Source organism: Neopelma chrysocephalum, unplaced genomic scaffold (genome assembly GCF_003984885.1).
Source record: "Neopelma chrysocephalum unplaced genomic scaffold, ASM398488v2 Primary Assembly neopelma1_180, whole genome shotgun sequence".
NCBI classification, from domain to species: Eukaryota; Metazoa; Chordata; class Aves; order Passeriformes; family Pipridae; genus Neopelma; species Neopelma chrysocephalum.
In genome coordinates, this window is record NW_020897842.1 from 2,197,105 (window position 1) to 2,220,396 (window position 23,292).

At 46.8% G+C, this 23,292-nt stretch overlaps 1 protein-coding gene across 11 annotated transcripts in view; it reads left to right on the plus strand.

The window, feature by feature from the left end:
• CAMTA1 (calmodulin binding transcription activator 1) overlaps positions 1-23,292 on the plus strand; it is a 223,384-nt gene that overhangs the window by 68,024 nt on the left and 132,068 nt on the right. For all 11 annotated transcript variants that reach the window (XM_027702182.1, XM_027702187.1, XM_027702179.1 and 8 more), the window contains one exon: positions 14,509-14,644. In XM_027702182.1, the coding sequence (XP_027557983.1) occupies positions 14,509-14,644 (136 nt within the window). The remainder of the gene's footprint in view (positions 1-14,508; positions 14,645-23,292) is intronic.

Here is a 23,292-nt window from a genome sequence, read left to right on the forward strand (position 1 = left end):
TCTCTGGTGTGCTCTGTGGGGGAGCTGTCCTGCTGCATGGGGTGTGTGCTGCTGCCAGGATGTCCTGGCCCTTGGGAGGTGAGACAGAGGCTCCCTGTGGAGGAGAAGGTCATGGGAACTGGAGGTTGTGAAAAGGCAGCTGCCCAGAGCCATGGTCAGTGGCAAAAGTACTGTCCGTGTCCCCTTGTACTTGTTACAGGTGAGAGTCCTTTCGAGACCTTGTTTAGACTTTTGAGGCCTGTTTTAAAGGTCCTGCTCCCTCACGTGGCTTGTGCTCTGTGGGATCCAGGACCATGAACCATGAGCAGTGCTGAAATTTGGGGTTTCTGCTTGTGCTGCTGGAAGCTCTGCCAGCATCTCTGGGGTCGTGCACGACCTGTCCTCCTTCATCAAAGGCAGTGTGTGTGTGCTGTCAGCTCCCCTGGCTGGGGATACCACTTGACATAATCCCTGCTAAATGTGGCACATCTCTTTACACTTTAAAGATTCCATGACTCTCAACACTTTCATCTTGCTGCTTTCAGTATTTTCTTCTCTTTCTTTTCCCCGAAGAGGATAAACAGTGCAGAGATGGTTTTAAGAGCCTGTAATTCATATAGATTTTTAGTCACTGTGGTCCAGGGGTGTTGAGACACCAATAATGAATTCCTTTAACGACTCACCCTGTTGGTTGTAATGTGACCTAAGGGCAGAGTTGCTGGGAGCCATAAGGATGCCTGGCCAGGGTCATTAATAGTCTTCAAGTATTCCTTGGAAACCCTTCCCATGACAAATCCAGCCTGGGCTGCTGGTGCAAGCTTTTGCTCTGGGAGAGCTGTTTTTCCTCTGTATTTAACTGGTGGCTCAGGACGTCTGCCCCTGCTGCCCAGCTTTGGACAAGGCTGACATTCAGTATTTGGAGAGGCTCTGACTGTTCTCCGTGCCATGTCCTGGGGTGGGAGGATGCTCAGGGTTGAGGAGGCTGCTCGGTGTGTGTGAGCCCCCTGCCAGCCCTGTGACTGGGGGTTAACAGGCTGTGAGGCAGATCAGTGAGGAGCTGCCCTTGTCCCAGGAAGAGCAGAGGAAAGGGAAGAGTGTGACCTAAGAGGTTTTGTGTTGGGGCTCCTGATGGCCACCCCTGGACCTGCCAAGCCTGCTGTGTTGTCCTGCATTCTGTGCTTCCCATCAAAGGACAGGGGTTAATGGCCCTTGTGGGACCACCTTGTAGCTGCCCTTTCCTGCAGAGTGTGTGGAGGGTGCAGAGGGGCAGGAGACCCACTATTTGTTCTTCAGGCTGTTCATAACAGCAACAAAATTAAACTCTTTGTCTCATTTTAAAGACTTTTGCAACTTAATTTATATTCTCGTATGGTAATAAAGAAGCATCTTTTGTCCAGGAGGTGAGATATGCAGAAATAACCTTTAAGTGACTCATAATTGACCTTTACTGATATTCTCTTGTTTTTTTCCCATGCATTCTCTGCATCAAAAACACCATCCAGAAAGAGTGTCAGCAACTGCTTGTTGCATCTTAATGGCCTGCAAATAGCAGCTGGTGAAAAATAAACTATTTATTTGGGCTCTTTATTTATTGACAAAGTTTTTTCCTTCTGGGAAACCTGGCCCTGAGGTTGGAGTGCTGGGCTGTAGCTGGGCACAGTGACTGCCCTGAGCTGGCAGGGATCATGGCCCAGGGGAGTGGGGTGTCCTCTGTCTGGGGGGTGCATGCTTTGCTTTCCACATGGGGACAGTGTTGTATTTATGACAAACACAGTGTGATTTAAATTGCCCATGGGAATGTTAGTTGGCATGTGCTGGTAACCTGGAATTGGGGGGAGGAGGTTCGTGCCCATGTGTATGTGGAGCAGCTGGAAGCATCCCAGAGGACCTGCTGTTCAGACTGGAGAGGACAGATTGACTTGTGTTGTCATTGTTGAAGATGAGAAGCTGCCTGCAGAGGCTGGAGTTTTTCTTTTGGTGCTGAGTAAGTGTGTGTAGGCAGGGAGCAGGCTTTGCTCTTGCTGTGGCGTGAGGAATAATTTGCTTGGCAGGTGCAGGTGCTGTTGGTGTGCATCCACATTGTAATGAAACACTGGAGAGGTGCGTGATCCTGCTCAGCACAAACGTGGAGCAGTTGGTGGGTGAGCAATAACAAAGCCGAGAGCACCAATACAGGTGTTCAGGTTTGAATTTTTCTTTTTTTTCCTGGTCCTGAAAACACAGATTTACAACAATCTGGGAAAGATTCTCCTCAAGTTACACTTGGTTGGTGTTCTTGCTACGCACACTGTAACAATACTTTAATATAATTAAATTTTAAATTCCGTGTAGAATCTGGTGGGTAGGCAGATGTACCGCTATGTTAAACTTTATGTCACTTAAAAATGGTTCTCAAGTACATCAGAGGGAGCCCAGCCAGCTGTAAAATGACCTGCTTTATGGTGCTGCATCGCAGCTTTGGTCTCTGTGTTTTAATTACAGATGTACCTAAAGTCTCACACCCTCGGATAACTCTGCTGGGCTGTTTTGTTTCCTGTGTTACTGACAGGATGTAAAGCAACACGAGGGAAGGTGCTGCCGGGTTTTCCACAGCTGCTGTTTGCAGGAGCATTGGATTTCCCACTCATAGTGTGGCTGCTTTGTTCTCTACTAACAGACATTAATGCTCCCATTTCTGGAATTAAAGAAGTTGCCTTGTCCTGAGGCATCCCATGTGATGGTTTGCCCTGTTTTGCAATATGATTTATGCCTTACCATGAGATTATTGTTTTCTATTGATGCTGAGGGAGATGAAGCAGCATTAAAAGCCTATCAGAAGCCTCCTGCTGGAACATGAGAACTGGAAGCTTTCCTGCCAGAAATCTTGTTGCCTCCTTGGTGGTGACTCCAAACTCGCCGGCCCAGCGAATCTCAAAGTGTGCATTGCCTCACACTCCACCTTCTCCTCCTTCTCTTCCTCCTCTTCCTCCTCCTTTCAGCATTGCCTGGCTTGATCCAGCAAGGATGTGCCTGATGCTGCAGGGAGGTGTTGAGGTGTGAGGTGCCAGCTGGTCGCTTGGAGATCCTCTGGTACCCTCTGCTCTGCTTCCCGCAGGCAGCAGCAGTGTCCCTCCCTGTCCCTCCCTGTCCCTCCCTGTCCCTCCCTGTCCCTCCCTGTCCCTCTTTGGAGTGTGTGTAATTCCTGCTGCCACCGGTGAGAGTGAACTGTGCCCATAGTATTATTCCTGTATTTATTTTATAAATGTCAGTGATGAACTAAAGTAAAACAAATCAGGCTGTTCTGTTTCACTGTTAAATTTATGAAATTCTGATGAGACCAGTAATGTCTGTACTGGTTCCATCTTTGGCTGGCAGAAGGTTCTGACAGCTCTGCTCAGCTCGTTCCCCAGTGATGTTTATAGTCAGGGGATGTACAAGTGCAGTATTAAGCTGTTTGGTTCTGTCTGTGCTTTGTCTGACCCTGGTGGAGAAGCTGAGAGGATGATGCAGCTGGTGAAGAGCTCCACCTCACAAGTGGAATTATGTTGCTTTATCTGTGGTGAAAGGCGAGTGATGGGCGAACACGTCGCTGAGTCGCAGTGGTGGAGGTGGAAGTAAAGCCTTAGTGAGGGTGCCTTTATCTGCAGCCTTCCCTTCTCCAGCCTGCTGGAGATGCTTGTCCTGAAAAGGGGAACTCTGATCTCCTGGTTTCCTCTGGAGAAGCTGGGTGGTGGTACTCACCCTGATTAGGAGCTGACAGATTAGGGGTGTGTTCCTCTCCTGGTGTGTGGGTCCGAGGGCCAGAGCAGTTTACAGAGCATCCCTGCCATCGCTTCCTCCCCTCTGGAAGGTGACCATTTGTTTCTCATCAGTCGAGCCTCTTGCACAGCAAATGGGTCATGCAGGGGAGATCTTCTTGCTGGATAAGCAATTAGCTAAAATAAACTACTCAAAGGACAAATTATGCAGGACTCTTGCTCTGTAACAAATGAATTAATTGACTTTGGTATTTGTAGGATGTTCCCACTATTTTATTTAATTCTCTCTGGCTAAAGGGCTCCTGTGTTTCCCCCTGCTCTTTGCTGCTGCAGTGAGCAAACAGGGTATTAGGGGTTTATTTACACAGTTAGAAGAAAGGAAACAAAGTGATAATTGGGAGAACCTTTCCAGATTTCCTTAGGAGAAACAAAATCTCTTTCCCAGGGTGTCCAGGACCCTCCATTTGACCTGTTCTTCTGGAGTGCTGTCAGTTCTCTCTGGAGCTTCACAAAGCTCATGCAGAGCAGCCCTCAGTAAACATGAGCAGGGCATCATGGCTTGGGCTGGGATCATGATCTACACGGGCTGAGGAAGCACCAGTGCTGCAGGTGCCCAAGGGAACCACAGCACGGCCAGTAGCCAAAGCAGGCTGGGACAGGGACAGGGACAGCCATCTCTGTGGCAGTAACCCCAAGAGTGTTCTGAAGGCTTTGTGTGGATGTTTTGAAGCAGTACATGCAGCAGCAGTGCGTTACCTGGGGTGTCTCACAGAGCAGCACTGCGGAGGGATTACAGCCCCCGGCCCTCGGCTCTGCCGGTGACTCATGGAAGCATCCGGCCAAGTTGCTGGGTTTATTTACAGTAAGTAAATTAAAGCCCTGGTACAAATCTTTGCTGTGTAACAGGATTTGTGAGCATCTAAGAAAGGGTGACACTGTTGGACCAGTTTGCCAAGAAAATATTCTGTGCACAAGGGGATGTTGGGTTCACCAAGTAACGAACGGTCCCAGCTGCCAACACCAAGGTGAAACATGGCTCTTCCACTGTCCTGCTTCTTATTTCTACTTTGCAGTATTCAGAGGGGACATCTAAGGCTAGTGATGGGGACACCAGTCTCCACTTGGGACCTGTCTCCCTGTTCAATGGCATTTTTAATTCCAGATGGCCTTAGAAGACCCAACCAGCACTGAATTGTGCAACAAACTTCTTTTTGGTAAACTGTGCCCTTTGGGAACAGTGCCAGCCAGGGGCAGGGCTGTGTTTTGCTCTCTGCTTTATTTTTAGGATATGAAAGATTTGGAGGATTTTATAGTCATGGCTTCGTGTGCTTGCTCTGCCTTCTCCTCTCCCTCTGGTTTTACTCCCAGGCTTTTCTAAATGCTGCTCTGTTCGGTTTCTTCTCCTCTTCAGTCCTTCCTCTCATCTCCTCAACTCCTCAAATTTATAAAAAAGTCAGTTCTAATCCTGCACAGATCCCAGATCTGGAGGGACTGTTACATCTAATACAACTTCCTTTAATCTGTCTGTCCCTTCTCTACCAAAATCTGCAGCCAGAGGTGTGGGTGGGTGGCCCATCACCGTGGGAGGGAAACCAACCAAAGCAGGTGATGTGCAAGCACGATCCCACCATTGTAACATTGATGTGCCAGAGTGGGCAGTGGTTAGAGAGGACATTCTGCCCACAAGGGCAGCTGGGAAGGACATGAGGGCACTCTTGGTAACGTATGTGAAGGATCAAATGAGCAGGGTTTGTTTTTTCCCTTCAGATTATATAGTTCACATGGGAGCTAATGTTTAATCTTAATTTCTTGCTGATATTAATCCTAGTTTGGTCAAGGTTTGGAAAGTGAAAGTCTTGCATGGCACCAGTACAGTCGTGGTGTCTGACTCGTTGCTGTGATAGATGACTCTCCACTTGGCACCCGAACAAGAAGGTTTCAGACATGCCAAGGATTTGACGGTTGCATCAGTTCACAACTGGTGGGAGGGAGGTGAGAGGAAAGCTGTGGAGGCCGTGCTTGGATTCAGGCAGCTCGAGGAGCCTGGGGAGAGGCTGGGATTGCTGGCACGGTGCTGCAGGGCGATCCCACAGGAGGTGTGAGCTGTCTGTTGGGAAATGCTTTATGTCTCAGTAGGGTCTGGCTGAGCTGAGGGGGGTTTGGTGTGGGGGAAGCTGGGTGTCAGGCGTGCTCCAGGCCCGTGTTCCCATCCTGCACTTCTCCTGTGATGGCCGAGCTGAAATGTCCTGCGAGAACATCGCCTTTGGTTTGTAACTAAACAGAAAAGGTGGCACCTTCACTGCCCCAATGTGCAGGGAACAGTCACCCCCTGACTGTTCTCTGTCAACCTGAGCTTGGAAAATAACAGAGGAAAGAGGAAAACAGGAAGGTTTTCATCAAAGGAAATTGGGCAAACATTGATCCAGCAATGCCGGGCGCTGTGCTGGGTTTGGGGACAGTGAGTGTGGCTTTATAGCAAGGGTGATGTGGGGTTTAAAAGAGCAATTTGTGCTGACTTGGAGGGTCTCAAATTAGGGCATGATACAAAAAGGATTGTCTGTTATCAAAAGTTGGTTCAGTCTAAATTAATCTAAAAATGTATAATTTCATCTCAACTAAAACTACTGGAATGTAATTAAATTCCAAAGTAGAATGAGCTGAGAGGGTGTAAGAAAAGATAAGCATCAGAATGAGACAATAATTGAGTTTGTATTGTAAACACATTCCTGTAGGAATTTGGGATTTTTTAAGCTGCTTCATTAGAAATTAAGTCGAGAATGCTTAACAGCTTGGGCGTGTTTTGGAGAAGTGGTTGAGTACCTTTATATTTGTCTATGTCTTTTGTTTGCAGGATTTTCTATACTTGGGGTTAATTCTGTCTTATTTACAAGTTTATTAATAACTTTAAAGGGGAATAAGGCTTAAAATTGGAAAATGTGTATTTCCATGTGAAGCTTATTGTTTTGCGGACTCGTAAATTTTTTATCTCATTTTCACTAAAAATTGGATCTTTAATGTATAAAATTGGTAAATTAGGTTAGTACCATTAAAACACTGTGTGTTAATTCTGAAGTGCCTCACGTGAAGGTCCTTGTTCTGCACACAAGTCACTTGCTGAGTCCCTCAGGTGGGACTGAGCCAGGTCAGGTCCCTCCGTGCCATCCTCCCTCCCAGCAGCTGCAGAGCCAAGGGGTGAGGGAGGGGTAGGATGAGTGGTGTATTGTGTCGTCATTTGAGTAACTGATTTGAACACTTTCAGCCCAAAAACTGCTTGTTAGGGTGTTTGTAGACCACTCTAGTTGGTGGTTTGAGACTCATTTCGCTGGTGCCAGCATCTGTGCCACAAGTGTTGGATGAGGGATGGAGAAAACTGATGCTGCCGTGCTCTTGGCTTGATCCAGAACCCAAACACTGTGTGGAAGGGAGGTGATGCTGGGAATTTAGTGCCTCTTTAGTGATACTGCTTGGTACCAGTACCTTATGTTATGGAGTTCTTTAGTTTTTTGCAAAGGTTTTCAGGTTTCCCTATCATTGGCTAAAAATACTTTACCCTTAATTCTGAAAAATGACTTTGTGGATCTTCATATTTCACAGACCATAACTAGATTACTACCTTTTACTGGAATACTTTGTGTTAATGAAGACCGATTGGAATCACATAATAGATTTCCTCTAAAGAAGGCATTATGTGGTTATTTTTTACTGTCTGGCATTCTAGTTAATTGCCTTGTCATCATTAATTGATGGGACTAAATTGATATAAATAAACAGATTATATTTGTGAGGTTCATTTGAAAGAGAGGAAGGGCTGAGAACAGGCTGCTGTGGGTGTTTGGCCCCTGCCTCAGGCAGAGCACGTGGTCAGTGACTGCTGAGAGCTCAGGCTTGGTCAGTGCCACCACTTGTGAGCCTGTTTGGAGCAGTGAGCTTTGCCCAGACAGGAGTGTGGTCACTTGTGTTTTCCCATCTCAAAACTAACCTCAGCAGTGGGCTCAGCCCTAAGGTTCAGCCCTGCAAGGAGCCAGTGGTCCTGTGTGAGGGCCGAGGGCAGCCAGCCCTGTCAGCCCAGCCTCCGGGGCAGTCTGAGCATTTCTGCTTTCCAGGGTAATCCAGATTTATGTAGATAGTTACTATTAATCGCCAATCAACAGAGTCCAAGGAAAATCAACCTTTTTTAGTTCAATTGCAATGTTACGTATGATGCTTTTGCCTGGACAGACCAAGCCAGTGGTGGCTGTCGAGCAGCACCGTGTCTCCTCTCCAGCCCTTCCTGTAGTGCTCTGCTCATCTTCCACCAGGCCTGGCTTTGCTGATGGGGGGCAAATGGGATACTGGAGCACATCTGGGGAGTTGTCCCTCCCATACCAGTGTTGCCTGTTCCTCTAGCCTTCCCTGCTTTGCTGCCTTGCAGTGTTGGAAGTTTATTGACTGTCAGACTGCATTTATGATTTGAAGTGGTTCTCAATTAAAATTTATAATTAATGAGTTACTATTCAATTTTCAAATATTTATGGATTTTTGTAGTGTCTCAAGTCATGAGCCAAGCTCCACACTGCTAGCTAGAAGAGCCAGGAACCCTTTTCCTTCCTCAGGGCTCTGCTCTCCTCCTGTCCCCAGTGAGATTTTCCCAATCCCCAGCAAAGCCTGCACAGCTCCCACCATCCCCTCTGCTGGGGAGGTGACACCTGCCAGAGCCCAAGGATGTGGACATTGAGGATGTCCTGGCAAATTCCTCTGGTTTGTGGTGTTTTGAACAAAACCAAGGTACGGCCTCACTTCAGCACAGTTGGGAAAACCTTGTTAGCCTTGAGCTGGAGGTTGTAATGAGTGAGGAAGTTGAGCTGGAAGTAAGTTAACTAAATAAATAGAATTTTTCTTCCCTTTTCTTCCTCTCTCATAAGAAGGTGGCAGCATTTGCACACATCTGTGTCACTGCTGTGCTGGGAAGTGACCAGATCCAGAACCAAAGTACCACCTGCAGGAGGAGGCCATCTCCAAACAAGTCTTTAACAGCTAATTGGAACCCCTGGTCCTCACCATAACAACCCATGTCCATGGACAGAGCAGTCGATAAGGCAGAAATGCTGCTGGGACCTGGGGCCTGGAGCCCTTTGGTGTGTGTGAGCACAGAGAGGGAACAGGGCTCTCCTCAGTGTGCCAACAGAGAGTGTGGTGATTAATCTGAGAATAGTTTAAAGCATTCATGAGTTGTAAGAATTAATTCCCAATAAATCAAATGGCATCCCCATGGGAGTAGGGAAGAGAAATAAATGAGGGCTAAAGAAATTGATAAAAATCCTTGAGCAATAAAGAGATGAATGCCAGTTCCTTTAAAATTATATTTAAATGAACAAAGTTGATTTAACTGTCTTTTTTTCATACCTTGTACTAAGATTTAGTTCTATAGCATGTCATTATATCAAGAAATAATTTGCCAAAAGACTTTCTAGCATTTCATGTGCATTCCACTTAATGACAATTTTAATATTCCGGCTTTGGTCCCACATCGTTGTGAGGAGGCTTCAATTGCTTGGTGTTCTGAGGAGTTCATAAAGACTATTTTTAATTTCTCTTTCAAGTCTGTTACAGGGTTCAGAGCCGTCAACACATGAATTATCATGTTACTCAGTAAAATGATGTGGGGAAAACTGTTGTTACCTACTTGAACTAAATAGGCAGCTTTGGGACAGCTCTGTTTCCAAAGGATCCTCCTGCCTGGTGAGCTCTGGACAAGGTGCTGAACTGAGTTCTGACTCACTGTGTCACTGGGAGAGCAGAGCTCACCCTCCTGGTTGTGCTGGAATGAAACATCTCTTCTTTGTTTTTAATCTGGTTTTTGGTTTGTTTTTTTTTTTTTGTTTTTTTTTTGATTGGCTCTAAGAAGAAAATTGTTAATGATGGAATTCATCAGGCTGAGTAACCACGATAGGCAGAGATGCTGGGTGAGTCTTTCGTGGAATTCATTCTTTGGCAACAGCTGCAATACTATTAAGTATAAATGGCAGCAGAGTAAATGTTTACTGAGGAGGCAGATCCTGTTATTAGTTGTATCACTGTTACTAGTGCTGCCAGTGCTGTTCCCTGTTTTCTGGTTGTGTCAAGAGCAAGTACACAGAGCAAAGACGTTCTTTCCCGAGGCATTCATGAATAGAGGTCTGAGCACAGGAGAAGTGGTGCTGGTTGGAGTTGTTACAAGAGGTGCCCATAGCTGCCCTGGTGCTCTTGGTCTCCTCAGCCTGCTGGGGACACCCACGGGGGCACAGGGAGGCTCTGCTGCCCCGTGTCCCACAGTGAAGCTGCTGCTTTTGGCACCTGCCCTGTGTTGCAGAGTCATCGCTGCTGGGAGGACGATCTGGTCCTGCCTCAGTCAGCAGAGCCCCAGATGTTCCTGGGATTGGCTGCTGTACCCATGCATTGTGCAAACAGAATATCTGCAGGATGAATTGACGTGGCACTGGCATCCTGATCACTCCTTACGGAGCCCCAAGAAGTTGCTTTTGGAGTGAGACTTGTCAGCAGGTGTCCCAGCCCACACCAGAGAGGTGCCCAGCAGTTGTGTAGTGCAGTTTGTGTTGCAGCCATCAGCATTTATCCCTGTGCAGAAAGGCTTTCCTTGGCAGCCCCTGGCAGTCCTGTGCAATGGCACAAGAGCCAACTTGGCACTGGCACGGGCTTGTTCAGTCCTGTTTGTTGGAGCCGCAGGTAATTACTCCCATACTTAATGAATCACATTACTTTTATTGATGAACACGGAGGCTACATGCTGGAAAGAGGAGGTAAGGATTAAGTTTTATGGCCTACTGCTGCTATGAGAAGGAGCATCTAGGCAGCAATTAATGCTCCCTTGATGGGATTAGCCATTGTGTTAACCGCAACTCTGGATAAAATTGCTAAGTCTGTGACTTCAGACTTTAACTTCTTAAATATTGTAGATACAAAGTAAGTTCACTTGCATCTTAAATGCAAATGACATTTAATTCTAGATACAAAAAACTTGCAGGGTATTTACATTTTCTTGTGATTTATACCTCTTCTTACATGGATAAAAAGACTTTTTCTGAAGTTTATTTCATCCCTGCAGAGTTCAAAGATAGGGCAAATTTCAAACACATAATCTGTGATTCCTTTGGTTACCAGGCCAGTAATCCCAGCTTTCAGTGGAGAGAGTGGAGACTGTAATGGCAGCAGCCTGTCGCTGTGAGGTGACAGTGCTTGGTCCCCAGCAGTTATTGTGAAGTCTGAACATCTCCATTAAGTTATTAAGGGGCTTTTCTTTGGTTTCTGGTCCCACTGATACAGGCTGGGCTGGGGTTTCTTTTCTTCTGGGGCAAGCGTGAGTCATTGCCTGAGGGTCAAAGTCAAGTGTTTATTTGGGAGGGGAAAAAAGGGTTTGTAAAAACAATTTGTGTGTGATCTGCCAGTGTTAAAGCTGTGATGGATGGAGTCCCCACAGTCTTGAAAACATTTGCCCATGTAAATGTTGGTACAGAAGGGAGCTACAGGTACCTGTTACAGCATCCTCCAGGGCACCCCTGGGCTGATGGAGTGATGCCCTGGACACAGGGATTGCAGTTCTGCCTCAGCAATGGGTGACCCCGTCCTTAATGAGTTTGGGTGACTCCCTAAATCAGCAGCGAGTGTCTGGGTGTCAACTTGGCCAGGGGTGAGTGTGACATCCCGGGCTGCCACTGCTCAAGATTCCTCCTTCTGTTTTCCATTTGGGCTTTAATCTTCTGATAAGCCCCAGGTACAGTGAGGGGAAATGTCAGAGAAAATGAAGACTTGGAGAGCAGCATTTCTGAGGGGAGAAATAACTTCTGTCATCAGATTTTTTTCCTGGGCAGAAACAAGAAATAAGAGATGAGGTATTTTTGAGAGCATGATGTCAGTCAGGAGCATTCCTGACCAACGGTCCTCATCCATCACTGCTGCAGTGTGAGGCCACACAGCTGCACACAGTGGAGACAGAAAGGAGAGAGGAGTAGGTGGTTACTTGGAGTTCATCCCGTGGAGTGTTTGGTGTCCCCAGAGCTCTGCCTGCCCTGGGCTGCTGCGTGGGAGGGCACTGGCTGAGTGGGAGGCACCTGTTCACACTTGTTCTTGACACTTCTCCCCATTCCCAAATTGGCCTGGATGAAGACTGATTTGAGGACTTGGTCCTCTTTGTGTTCATATTTTCTTGCAAGGCTCTGTTGCTTTCCAGCCTTCTTCCAGAACTCCAGGTTTTCCCAGCCAGTTTCTGCACCAGGAGGTTGTTCCTTTGGGAGAGCAGACGTTAATTTCTCATTATTATCATGCATAGATGCAGAAGATGGAAGATAGTCCCTCGCTGTTGTCCCTTGGCTCCATGATAACTTCATAGCCAGAGAAAATATGCAGGTGAAAACCAGCATCATCCAGGCTGTTTGCAGGAGCTGTTTCTCAGTGCAGTGGGTGGCAGGGATGGAGGGGTTTGTCACCCAGGCACTGGGTCACCACTTGTGCACCAGTGTGGTACAGGGAGGGTCTGGTGTGTGGTACCTCTGCTTTGTGGCAGCTGCATTAAACATCTGTATTGCTGCATTAAATATCCTCCTTGGCTTGGAATTGGAATAAATCCAAGATGATAAAGTAAAAAATAATTTTTAGAGCCATGGACCTTCTCAAGGAATGGTTCTAGATGATCTTACTCTGTTATCCTGAAAAAGAGAAGTTTTTGGATTTACAATATTTGCAATTCCCTTTTGGCACCCCCAGCTCCCAAGGCAGTAAAACGTAGTTTTCATTAACTGATATGTCTGACATTTACCATATCTTGATGTGACAATTTAGAGGGAACTGGTTGCACTGAATAGTGTTATTAATATTGCAGTAATGTGATTAGGGGGAAATCTTGGTCCAGAGGGACCTAAATTTATGAGAACAATGGAGAGGCAGATACAAAGCAAATATCCAAAATATCCTAATCTTAACTTGTTTTCTGTTTACTTCCTCATTGTATCTGGTTCCTGTTCACAACTGTTCATCACTTGGCTGCTCTGGGCTGTCTGAATGTTGAGGAATGAGCAGCGCAGAGCTTCCCTCTCCATTCTTCCTTATAGTGGGCGAAATGCAGCAGCAGTGTAGATCAGGTTAAAATTGCATCTCATCTCATGAATTTAAACCCAGCCTCTTTCTGTGAGCCTTAAAGCAGCTCAATACACTCTTATCAAAATCGACAACTGCTCCAGAGATCCTTAAGAGATTTTGTTTCATTGGGCTCTATTTTATATAAATCTCGTTAACTGCTTTGCCTGTGCCCTCTCACTGTGCTCCTTATTCGTCACAGAAATAAACCAACAAACCCAGTTCCAGCCCTGCAGAGCAGCAGCGAGGCTGCAGAGCTCTGCTCTGTGCTCCCTGTGCGTGCGGGGGGCTGCAGGGAGGGAAGCAGGATTTCCCTGACGTCAGAAACCTCGAGGTCCTCGGAGCGTGTGTTCTGTGCAGCGCTGTGTGTGTGAGAGGTGAGGCACCAGGCAGGGATCAGGTGTGTGAGAGGTGAGGCACCAGGCAGGGGATCAGGTGTGTGAGTGGTGAGGACCAGGCAGGGATCAGGTGTGTGAGGGGTGAGGCACCAGGCAGGAGATCAGGTCACGCTGTCGTTTCATCGCTCGCCCTTGACCAGGCAGGTGACTCCCCATGTCACATCCCAGCAGTGCCTCTGTGATGTGTGATGATGGGAGAAGGGTTTGAGCTGACTGGGGGTTTATAGAACAAACACTGAAATGAGATATGTAAAATCTGCACTGAGTTAATCCCGTGCTGTCTCCGGTGCTGTCAGACAGACGCCGTGGCTGCGCTGATACCCAGCTGTTTATTTTCAGGGTGACAGGTAGGAGCAGAGAGGAGGAGCAACCTTCCCAAACCCCCAAGGCCCTGAGCCTTGGTCCAGGCTGCTGGCACCCAGGGGGCAGGAGGACGTGCAATTTGGGCGGGTGGAACTCGGGTTTCTGCTCACAGGCAATAAATATTTGTGTGTATGTGGAGAAAATGCTCACTGCCCCTGCCTCTGGCGTGGGCTGCTCGCTGCCTCCCAGCAGGGGGGAGTATTTTTTGTTTCTCAGTGTTGCAGCAGACATGCCCCAGCTGGGATTCAGCTTAGCAGAGGGCAAAACCTCTGTGGATGTTGTTATACACCCAAACCACTCTGGCTCCTGTCTGCTGGGTGCCACCATACCTGTAGGGACAGTGTGGTTTCTAAGTGGAAAACAGTTTCCTGTGTCTTTGAAGTCTAGGAGGTGCTCAGAAGGGAGGAGGTTGCTCCCTGTCTAGCACTGATCTAAGCAGAACAGCAAAACCCATGTGTAAGCTCATGCTTTTATCCTTTTCTCGTTTTAAGCAAACATCCCTGTCCTGGTGCAGCGTTGAAGGTGGTTGGAATCTCACCATGCTGACGTGTTAGCAAGAGAGAGAGATTGTCTGTATAAATAACAGCAATCCTTTTTTCCCCTAAATTTTCTTTTTTTCTAATTTTCAGCATGTAGCAGTCAAAATACATCCTGTGAAAATGTTGGCTATTTTATGAGATTTCCCTTTTTTTCTTCTTTAACCTGCACTTCCTGCATTAGGTATAGGATCCTCACATAAAAGTTTGCAGATTGCAAATATCAGTTCAGCCAGGTAATGGCAACAAAAGGAGAACATTTATTTGATATCAAATCCTGACTGTTTCTGTTCTGTGGAGCCTTTCACTGGTGTAGGGGATGTTGCTTCATAGACACTCTCAGGCTGGTTTTGCTGCTTTGTGTAATCCAAACCTGTTTCTTGCTTTCAGACCACAGAATGGTTCTATGATCCTGTACAACAGGAAGAAAGTGAAATACAGGAAAGATGGATATTGCTGGAAAAAAAGGAAAGACGGGAAAACCACCAGGGAGGATCACATGAAGCTGAAGGTGCAAGGAGTGGAGGTAGGAGTGCGTGGAGTTGGCTGTGGGTGGTGCTGGGCTGGGGCTCCCCTAGAGACACCTCAACCCAAGGGTGTCCAGACCTTCAGAAAAATATTCCCAGCTGCTCCCTCTGGCCTGGTGCTTTGTTGCCAGCTGGGGTTAAACCACAGCTCCCCCACCCCCAACAAATACATCTGCTTTTTATTACTCCTTTGAGCAAACTGTGAGTGCAGCTCCCCCATCAGCTGTGGGGCTCCTCGCTGGCTCTCGGGGCTGTGTGACTGCGGGGTGGGACAGGCACTGACGTGTCTCCACACGCAGCATCTCCTGGTAGACTCTGGTTTTTGCAACAGGCACTGTACAAGGGAGACCTGGGGTGGGCTGCACAGCACTCTGTGTAACCGTGGTGGCGTGAATAGGTCTGGCCTGATTCTCACAGATCCCAGCTGGTTTTTTGTAGCAATTGCCATAATTTCCGTGTGCTGATCGAGTGTTGGTCTTGCAGTATACAGGTGTACAATTTCTGTTGAATTCAGCCCAGAATCCGTGCGTGTTTTGAAGGAACTGTTGCTCTGATGATGGTATTCAGCCACTCTGAGACGTTCAGACAGGTGATTTCACCTGAGACAGTGCTTCTGGAATAAGCATGTTTATTCTAAAATATATCATTGTGTAACACCACTCTTCTTTCTTAAACTCCAGCTGCATGAGGAAAGGGCCAAAGTGGTCAAAGAGTGTTAAAAGGTGTAATTGTGGTGTTTAGCTGTGTCATTGTAGCCAAGAAGCACGAGGCTGCCTGGAGTGTGGTTGTGTGTTTGACTTTGCAGCAGTGTAATCAGGGGAATTGGGGTGTCCACCACAGGCAGAGCTTCGCCTCTGTCTCCAGGCCTGTCTGGCAGCTTCCAGGCTGGACTTAGGTCTAAGCAGAGCTTTCCAGCCTCACCCTCAGGCCCACCTTGGCAGGTGTTTTGGATGGCACTGACTCCCTCCTGTTGGGGTGACGGGCACCCTGCGCTCCCTGCACGGTGCTGGTGTTTGACACCCCCTGGGCATCCCCTGAATCAGTGCCAGCAATGTGAGGAAGTGCCCAGAATTCATCTCGTGCTCCAGCTTCCTCCTGGGCTGTTTGTCATTCTTACATTCTGTCTGCTCTAATGAGGTTTTGGGGTTTAAAATAGTGTTAAATGGATTGCATTATATTACACCAGAGAGGCATAACTTTGTTCCATAATTTTTACATCCAATAACAATGTTTTATTATGACAAGCACAAAAAAAAAAAAGTCAGTATCACAGAAATGGTGCCTTGTTTTTGTTTCGAGTTTGCAGAGTGTGATTTAATTAACTTCTGTGAACTTTCACATGCAGAGCACTAGACCCTGTAGCACCCCCTTGCCTGTAGCAAGGGGTTGGTGATGACCCTTGGCTGCCACACAAACACGTGTGACTTTCAGGCAGGTTTTTCCAAAGGTGGAGGCCTTGGAGGATCCAGCTGCGTGTATGTGCTGGTGATCATGTTTAGCTCAAATAGCCCAACACTGAACCCAGTGATTTCTGTTTTACTGAAGTGTCTTCTGGAAAGTAACAAATCCAGATGGGGCCATTGTGGGAGCTGGAGGATGTGCAGCTTTCAGGGTTTCTCCCCATGGCTGATCACATTCACCACTTAAAAAAATAGGTGTTAAATACTTGCATTGCCATTTGGACGTGCCAGAGTTCGACCATTCAGTCATACATCCTTCTCCAGCTGAAGAGCCCTTTAGTACCTCATATTTTATTTCCAAGAAGGTACTTGTGCCCTCTCATCCCCAGGCAGCACCTGGGAGGTCACTGCCAGTCTCTGTTCTGAACAATGCAGAAAAAGTCCATTTTCTTGACCTCCAGGTGTTGCTTGGGCAGAATGATGTAGTTTTAACCATGTTAGCTGATTACTCGATCCATACACCATGGTACTTCACAGGCAGCATTCTGGGTTTAGGTTTCTGATACCATCCTAAAAGGAAGCGATGTTCTCAACTCGGGCATGTAGGCAGCAGATTTAAAATAACAAAAAAAGCTTTTCTCAAAGTTGGAATGATACCGTAGTTAGCTGCATTCAGGTTTAACAGGGCATGAAATAACTGTCTGCCTTGTGGCACTGCCAGATCATCTCAGCAACTCTTGCAGCCAGAAGATAAATAGGGATCATCGTCGCACTGATGGAAAAGTACTTGCAGAGCTGACAGCCAAGAGCATCAATAGCATCCAAACACTGCTCTGGAAACGGCAGCTTGGAGGAACATGCTGGCCTGTGAAACTACTGACCAGCCAGTTCTGAACAGGGATTTGTATTAGAAGATTTAATAATTAACTCCTTCCTGGGTGTCATCAATGTGATGGCTCCTGTGTCTCTCCAAGTTTTGGGTAAAGAGAAAAATGCATTTTGAAACAAAAAGTCTACACCAGATCCTTGGGGATGTTGGTGTGTGTCAGAACTATATAGAAGGATTTAGTGAGCATAGATGAGGCAGCTAAAGCAAATTTAGGACATAAATAAGGAATAAACTAATTTGAGTAGGAATACACTCAAATAAATAAGGATTGGGAGGAATAAACTATTTAACCAAGTGGATAATAAATAAGAATGGCCTGAAATCCTCAAGCTGTTGGCTTGGTTGGCATCGCTGTGCAGGAGAGGTTTGGGCAATACTTGGTTAATCTGATCACAGTCTTATTAGAAAACACTGGATAAACCAGAGAGAAGTTAATTTGGCCTTTCCCTTAATACACCTCTTTGTGCAATTCTTTGTGGAATCTCTGGTCTGTGATCCTTTTAAAAATTCTAATTAATTAGGATCCCTGGCGATGTGTTCCTAATCAATTCACATAATTAAAAATTTTAACTAATAAATAATAGTGAGGAGAGTGTTGGAGCAGCTTTGCCTTCCTTCCTGCTCTGATCGCAGTCGGCTGGTTTATGTTTACCTTTCCTTGTGTGTGAACTTTCCCAGGCACCTGTAACTGCACCTTCACATGAATTCATAGTAAACTGCTGCTAAAATTAAAATGAGGTCATGTTTTTATAGTGAATTTCCCTCTCATCCTCTGTGTTTTGGAAGGTCAGTGCTGATCCTGCTGCTCTTTATCCTGTGCTGAGTATATTTTGGTCTCTCCAAACCCCGGTGCCTGAGGAGTGGTTATGGAGAAGGGCTGTCCCGAGGCTGGGGCAGAGCTGTGCCCATGGGTCCTGCTCCAAGCACCACAGCTCCTGTATTTGAAATATCTTGTTCTCTTGTAGGTGGGTGTATGTTATCTCAGTATAATATGATAATGTTTATGAATTCCTTAAAAAAAAAACAAAACAAAACACAAAAAAGCAAAACTTTATTTCAGTCTTATTAAGCGAGAAACTCCCTTGTGGAGATGGAGATGCAGAGTATCAATTTTGTATGCAGGACTTGTATTTAATTAATATCATAACAGTCCCTTAACACTATTGCAGATTAGTCCACGAGGACAGGAATGAAAATTTTAGATTATTCAATTACTGCGTAAACCCTGGGACATCACGGTCAGAACTTGGCCCAGGTTTCTGTAGGGTGGTTTCTGCAGGGTCTGGGTCTCAGCAGGGTCTCTGAGCCCAGCGCTGAGTGACCGGGGTGGGCACAGTGTCTGTGGCTCCTGGAGCCTGGGGCTGCCCAGGACCAGACTTTTTGGTTTGGTAAGTGACCAAATGGGCTCTTCTGCGTTGTGTAAAATAACTCACCATGGATTATTGGACTGCAAAATGGTTTTACACGTCCCCATTCCCTGCTGTGGTGGGTGAAATCTGCTCGTCACTGGAGGGTGGGAGCAGCCTCGGAGGTGCTCGAGCAGCACTAATGGGGGAGAGATTCCTGGGACAGCCTGAGCCAATTCACTGTAATGTACATGGGCTTTGCTTGCCCTCAGAGGTGAGCTGTGTAGTTTGCAAACTAATTAGGATTGCATTGTTCAGTCGGTCTGTGTAATGCATTCCAGAGAAATACTGTGGAATGGCTCTGGAGGAGAAATGAGAGTTTAATGTGAGAGGCTTGTGACACACATTAACACAAACAAGCAGCCCTGAACAAGGGAGAAACTGCTTGTGAGGAGGGGAGTTTTACCCAGACCTGTTCATCACTGCTGCAAACAGCATTGTCCTGACACCTCTCCTGAGATCTGACTGATGCCCTTCTAACCACCTTCTCCCTTAACCTCCTGTAGCTCACTGGAGACCAGAGTCCAACAACATCTCCCCACCTTTGCTGTGGCACACACACGTCTCCACAACGGGCACCATGGGCAGGTGCTGGTGCAGAAGTGTGGAAGTGTTGACTGTTCATGAGCTAAGGCTGGGTTTTATTCTGTTACCTGTTCCAGGTGGTGTTTATGGCACCTGGAATGCAGGGTTACGACAACATCTTAACAATTCCTGTGTTGGTGGCAGTCTTAGGAAATGCTGTTTCTGAAAGGGAGTACAGTTTATTATTAAATCTGGAATGGGTCTCCTGGGAGTCTCTTGGGAAGGGAACATACATATCAATAATCCTTTCCTATATCAGGGTCCTGATTTATTCTCCAGTAATGTAAAGTCACAGCAAATGCTCGTGAGTTTTGGCATCTTTTTCTGACGCCCTGTACATGCCCAGGAGATTTTATTCTTCAGTAGACCCATAACCTTCCTAATCCTTTAATTGTCATGGCTTATTTAACTTCAGCAATAAAAGTTGTCCTGGTATCTGGTGTCTCAGAATGAAGGGTCAGCTGAGATCATGGCCTGTGTGTGATGGGGGATGCTCTGCCAGGCAGGTGGTCCGTGGGCAAGTTCTGCCCAAGTCAAGGGCAGCCACTGTCCCTGCAGTGCAAGGCAACAGGTTTGCAGCACTTCTCAGGTAATTGCTCTGTAATTGGCTGCATCACCGTTTTTCCCCCTGTTTAATAAATAGCCTGAATAAAGCTGAGCCACATGTGGTAGGGTTGTAATTCAAATGCCATTCACTGAAGTCTGAGCATTTTTCATTTAGCATGTAAAGGCAGTTTTGATGTAAATGATTCCAAAAGGATCTCTGTGAACTAATGACATTAGCACTGGGCTGGACTGAAATTGTTGAGTGATTGGTGCTGCTCTCACCCCGTGCTGGTGACCTGCACTAGTGGGGGTGTCCCTGCCCAAGTCCTTGAGGTCCCTTCCAACCCAACCTGTTCTGTGGTGAGTCTGGGGAGATGTCAGTTTGCAGAACCCTCTGCTGAGGGAGAATCTTGGCTACACATCATACTGATTTTTGCACCCCCCAAACAAAACAAAACAAGCAAAAAAGTTTCATACATATATATACTTTTCTATTGTTCAGTCATCCTTATGAAAGAAAACATTAGAACAAGTAGGCAGACAAAGAATAAGCTGGGAGGCCCCCCTGTACCCCTCTGAAACATGAGGCTTGTCTCACTGCATGGACTGTATGGCACAAACACACATTGACATTTATATTGAATATTTCAGTTTAGAGAAATTCGAAATTAAATCTATTTTCTGCCAGCTCTGTGGGAAAATCCATTTACAAAAACAAAATCCAATAAGAGATCTAAAGATCAGTGGCCAGAAATGAAATATATTGAGAATAAAATATATGGAGATTGGATTGCCAGCTCTGTGGGCTGGGTTTAATGTGTTGGGGACTGGGATGGGGGTGGAGGGGTGCTGGTCCAAACTTTATCCCAGGGTTTGCAATGTAGATGAGACAGTTTAGCAAAACAAAATAAACATCAATACTTTATGGACCAGAGTTGGTGGTTACCATTTACCTTTTTGACCACACAGTTCCTTTCTGTGCCTGTGTGGAGAAAAATGAACTTGAAAGGCAACGTCTGTCCCTGGAGGTGGCTCCTGGAGCAGGGTCAGTGGGAGCCACACGGCGAGGAGAATCCATGCTGTTCCTCACAAGATTAAGAGGTTTCCTGGTTCTGTAGGGATCCCTGTGATTGCACAGAGGATCCAGATGCTGGAGCAGCATGTGCCTTGTAATCTTGTAATTGCATTGTGGGCTGTGACGGAGATAAGGGCTTCCACGGGAAGCGAGGAGTCTCGGTGGCTCTGCCCTCCCTGCCTGGCTTTTAGTGAGCTCCTGTTCAGTTATTTATTTCACTGGGTCTTGGGCAGGAAAGCAAACATCGTTTTCTGTATTGCTGCTAATTCTGTAGGCATCGGGGTGCATTAAACATTTTAATTTCCTGAGTTCCTGTTGGAAAGCAAGATACCGCTGGTCAAGGTGTGTGTGGGGAGTGGGGAGCAGGGAGAGCAGAGTCTTGTCAGGGTTGAAGGCACTGGAATTCCTGAACACAGTGTGGTGTTGTCCCCAGTAAGCAGCACAGACACAGAACCTTGCAAAAGGGGATTTCAGACTATGGCCCTGTCTGGCACATTCGAATGGCCACCCCTTTGTAGGATGTTATTTGCTCCCCCTTTTTATAGGCAAGAGATGAGAATTAATTAGCTGGTGTTTGCACACTCTTTGGACATATAAAGCATTAATTACCCACTAATACCCTGTGTGAAGTGAAAGGGAGACGTGATGGAGGGAAGCAAGGAAGGAGCTTGGCAGTGCCAGCAGCAAGGGGTCCTCCCAGTCCTTGGCCGGGGTCTGACCTCCAGGAATTGGTGTGAAGCAGGAGCTGTGCTCTGAATCTTGCTGTGTCTGCTGTAGGTCAGATTAAAGTCGCCAGGGGAGAGGGCTGTGCTGTGTCTGTGCTACAGCAGGGAAGCACAGGTGACCCTGTAGGCAATATCAGGAATGCAGAAAGTGTGAATTATTGTATTTCAGGGGCAAAACCAGTTTTTCTACTCTCTGCTTGTTTTAAAACCATCGCGGACGTTGGGTTACACGTAGCAGTTGCCTTGTGTTTGCAGAATACCTTTTCCTTGTAGCAGTGGGATAATGCATTCCTCCACTCCAGTGTTCCCATATTTCTGCTGCCATCGCGTGGCTGCCAGGGATCAGCAGCACACTCCGTGTAGGAGAGACCTCACTGCCATCCTGGGGGGCTGCTGCTGGCACAGCCAGACCCCAGTCCCTGACCCCCCAACCCTCTGCTGCTCCCCTGCTCAGCCCCATGCAGCAGGAGCCCCTCTGCCCTACACGGACGGGAGCTGGGCTCTGGACTCTGCTCCTTGTGCCAGGGAGGGGCTCCGTGTCCCTCTGGAACTGCAGCACTTGGCAGAGCTGCACTGGGTTTAATGTTTGGGTGAGTTCTCAAAGGAAGGTACAGTAGCTCTGAACTCTTCTAAGGTAATGAGTTCATGAAGTTACAGGTTCAGGTACCCAAATTAATAAAGATTTGGATCTCCCAGTGCAAAGCCTGAGAGTTGGTGGGTCACGTCCCGGCACCTCTTTGGGGTGACACGTGTTGGTGGCAGGGCTGTGCCAGGGAGCCCTGACCATAACTCTGACTCTAACCCTTGCCTTGCTCGGGCTGGCACTGACCTGCTGCAGCCCCCACCATGGCATTCCCACTCCATGCCACTCTGGACAGCTCTGTGCTGCTGGTGCAGCTCCTTGTCATTTACCACGACAAATATGTGGTGTTTTTCCATTAAAAGGCCCTGTGCTCCAGAGGACTGCAGTGTCTCAGAGCACTATAAATATGTTTGTGAAGATTCTGCCTTCTCTCTGACCCCAGCCACTCTGTGATACTGCGTGGGCATTTCTGTTGATGGTTACACTTTGCCTGCAGTTTTTGTGTGCTTGTTGCCATGAAGGAATTTTGAATGAAAGCAGGATGAGGCGATACAGGAATGCCAGAGCACTGCAAGTGGGATGTGCAGTGCCTGTGACTGCTGCACCACCTAATCCTCCTGCTGTGCTTCTTCTGAGTGTGCATGATGGGAGCAGCAGCTTGACCCTTCCATGTCGTTCTGTCAGTCAGGCTCACTGCTGTCCTTGGGGGCAAGTTTCTGTTCCTTGTGTAATGTCCTACCTGCCACAGCCAGGACAGTTTATTTGAGTGGTTTCCTACTAAAAGGAAGCTGGTTTTGAGCTTAAAAAGATTAAATACCCTCTCCTTTCCTGCCTCCTGTGAAGAAGAGACATGGTTAGACTTCAGTGTCTCTTTAATCTCTCCTTGTTGGAATAATGAACAGTACATTTATAATGACAAAAACATAATCAATTTTTGTGTGTTAAATCATCATCTTTCCTGTGAACACTTGCTGAGGTTTCTGCCCCCAGCTCCAAGCCTGGTGGTCCAGACCCATGGTCCTGCCCTGTCTCCATTCTTAGAGCAGGCAGAGGGAGCTCCCAGACCCCAAAGGCCCTTCCTGCCCAGTCTGTCCTGCCTCTGAATTAACACTTCTTGAACTAAATAAAATACATAGAAGGGTTTTGATGGCATACCCAAAGTCTGAAGGTTTATTAATGGCTGGAGGGCACTGGAATTTAATATTTGCCTGTTGTCTTGTCAATTCACAGCTTTTAGAAGCCCAGCGGTGTGGAAATGATTCTATATATAGCAACTGTATTTGAATAGTCCACATAGCTCCAAAGTAAATATTAATTCCATTATACTATAAACCGTTATTTATCATGACAGAAAGTCATAAAGTTATTTTACTGGAATAGAGCCAGTAAATTGCATCTTCTAGATGAGATACAGCACATGTTGAATTCCAGCAGCAAT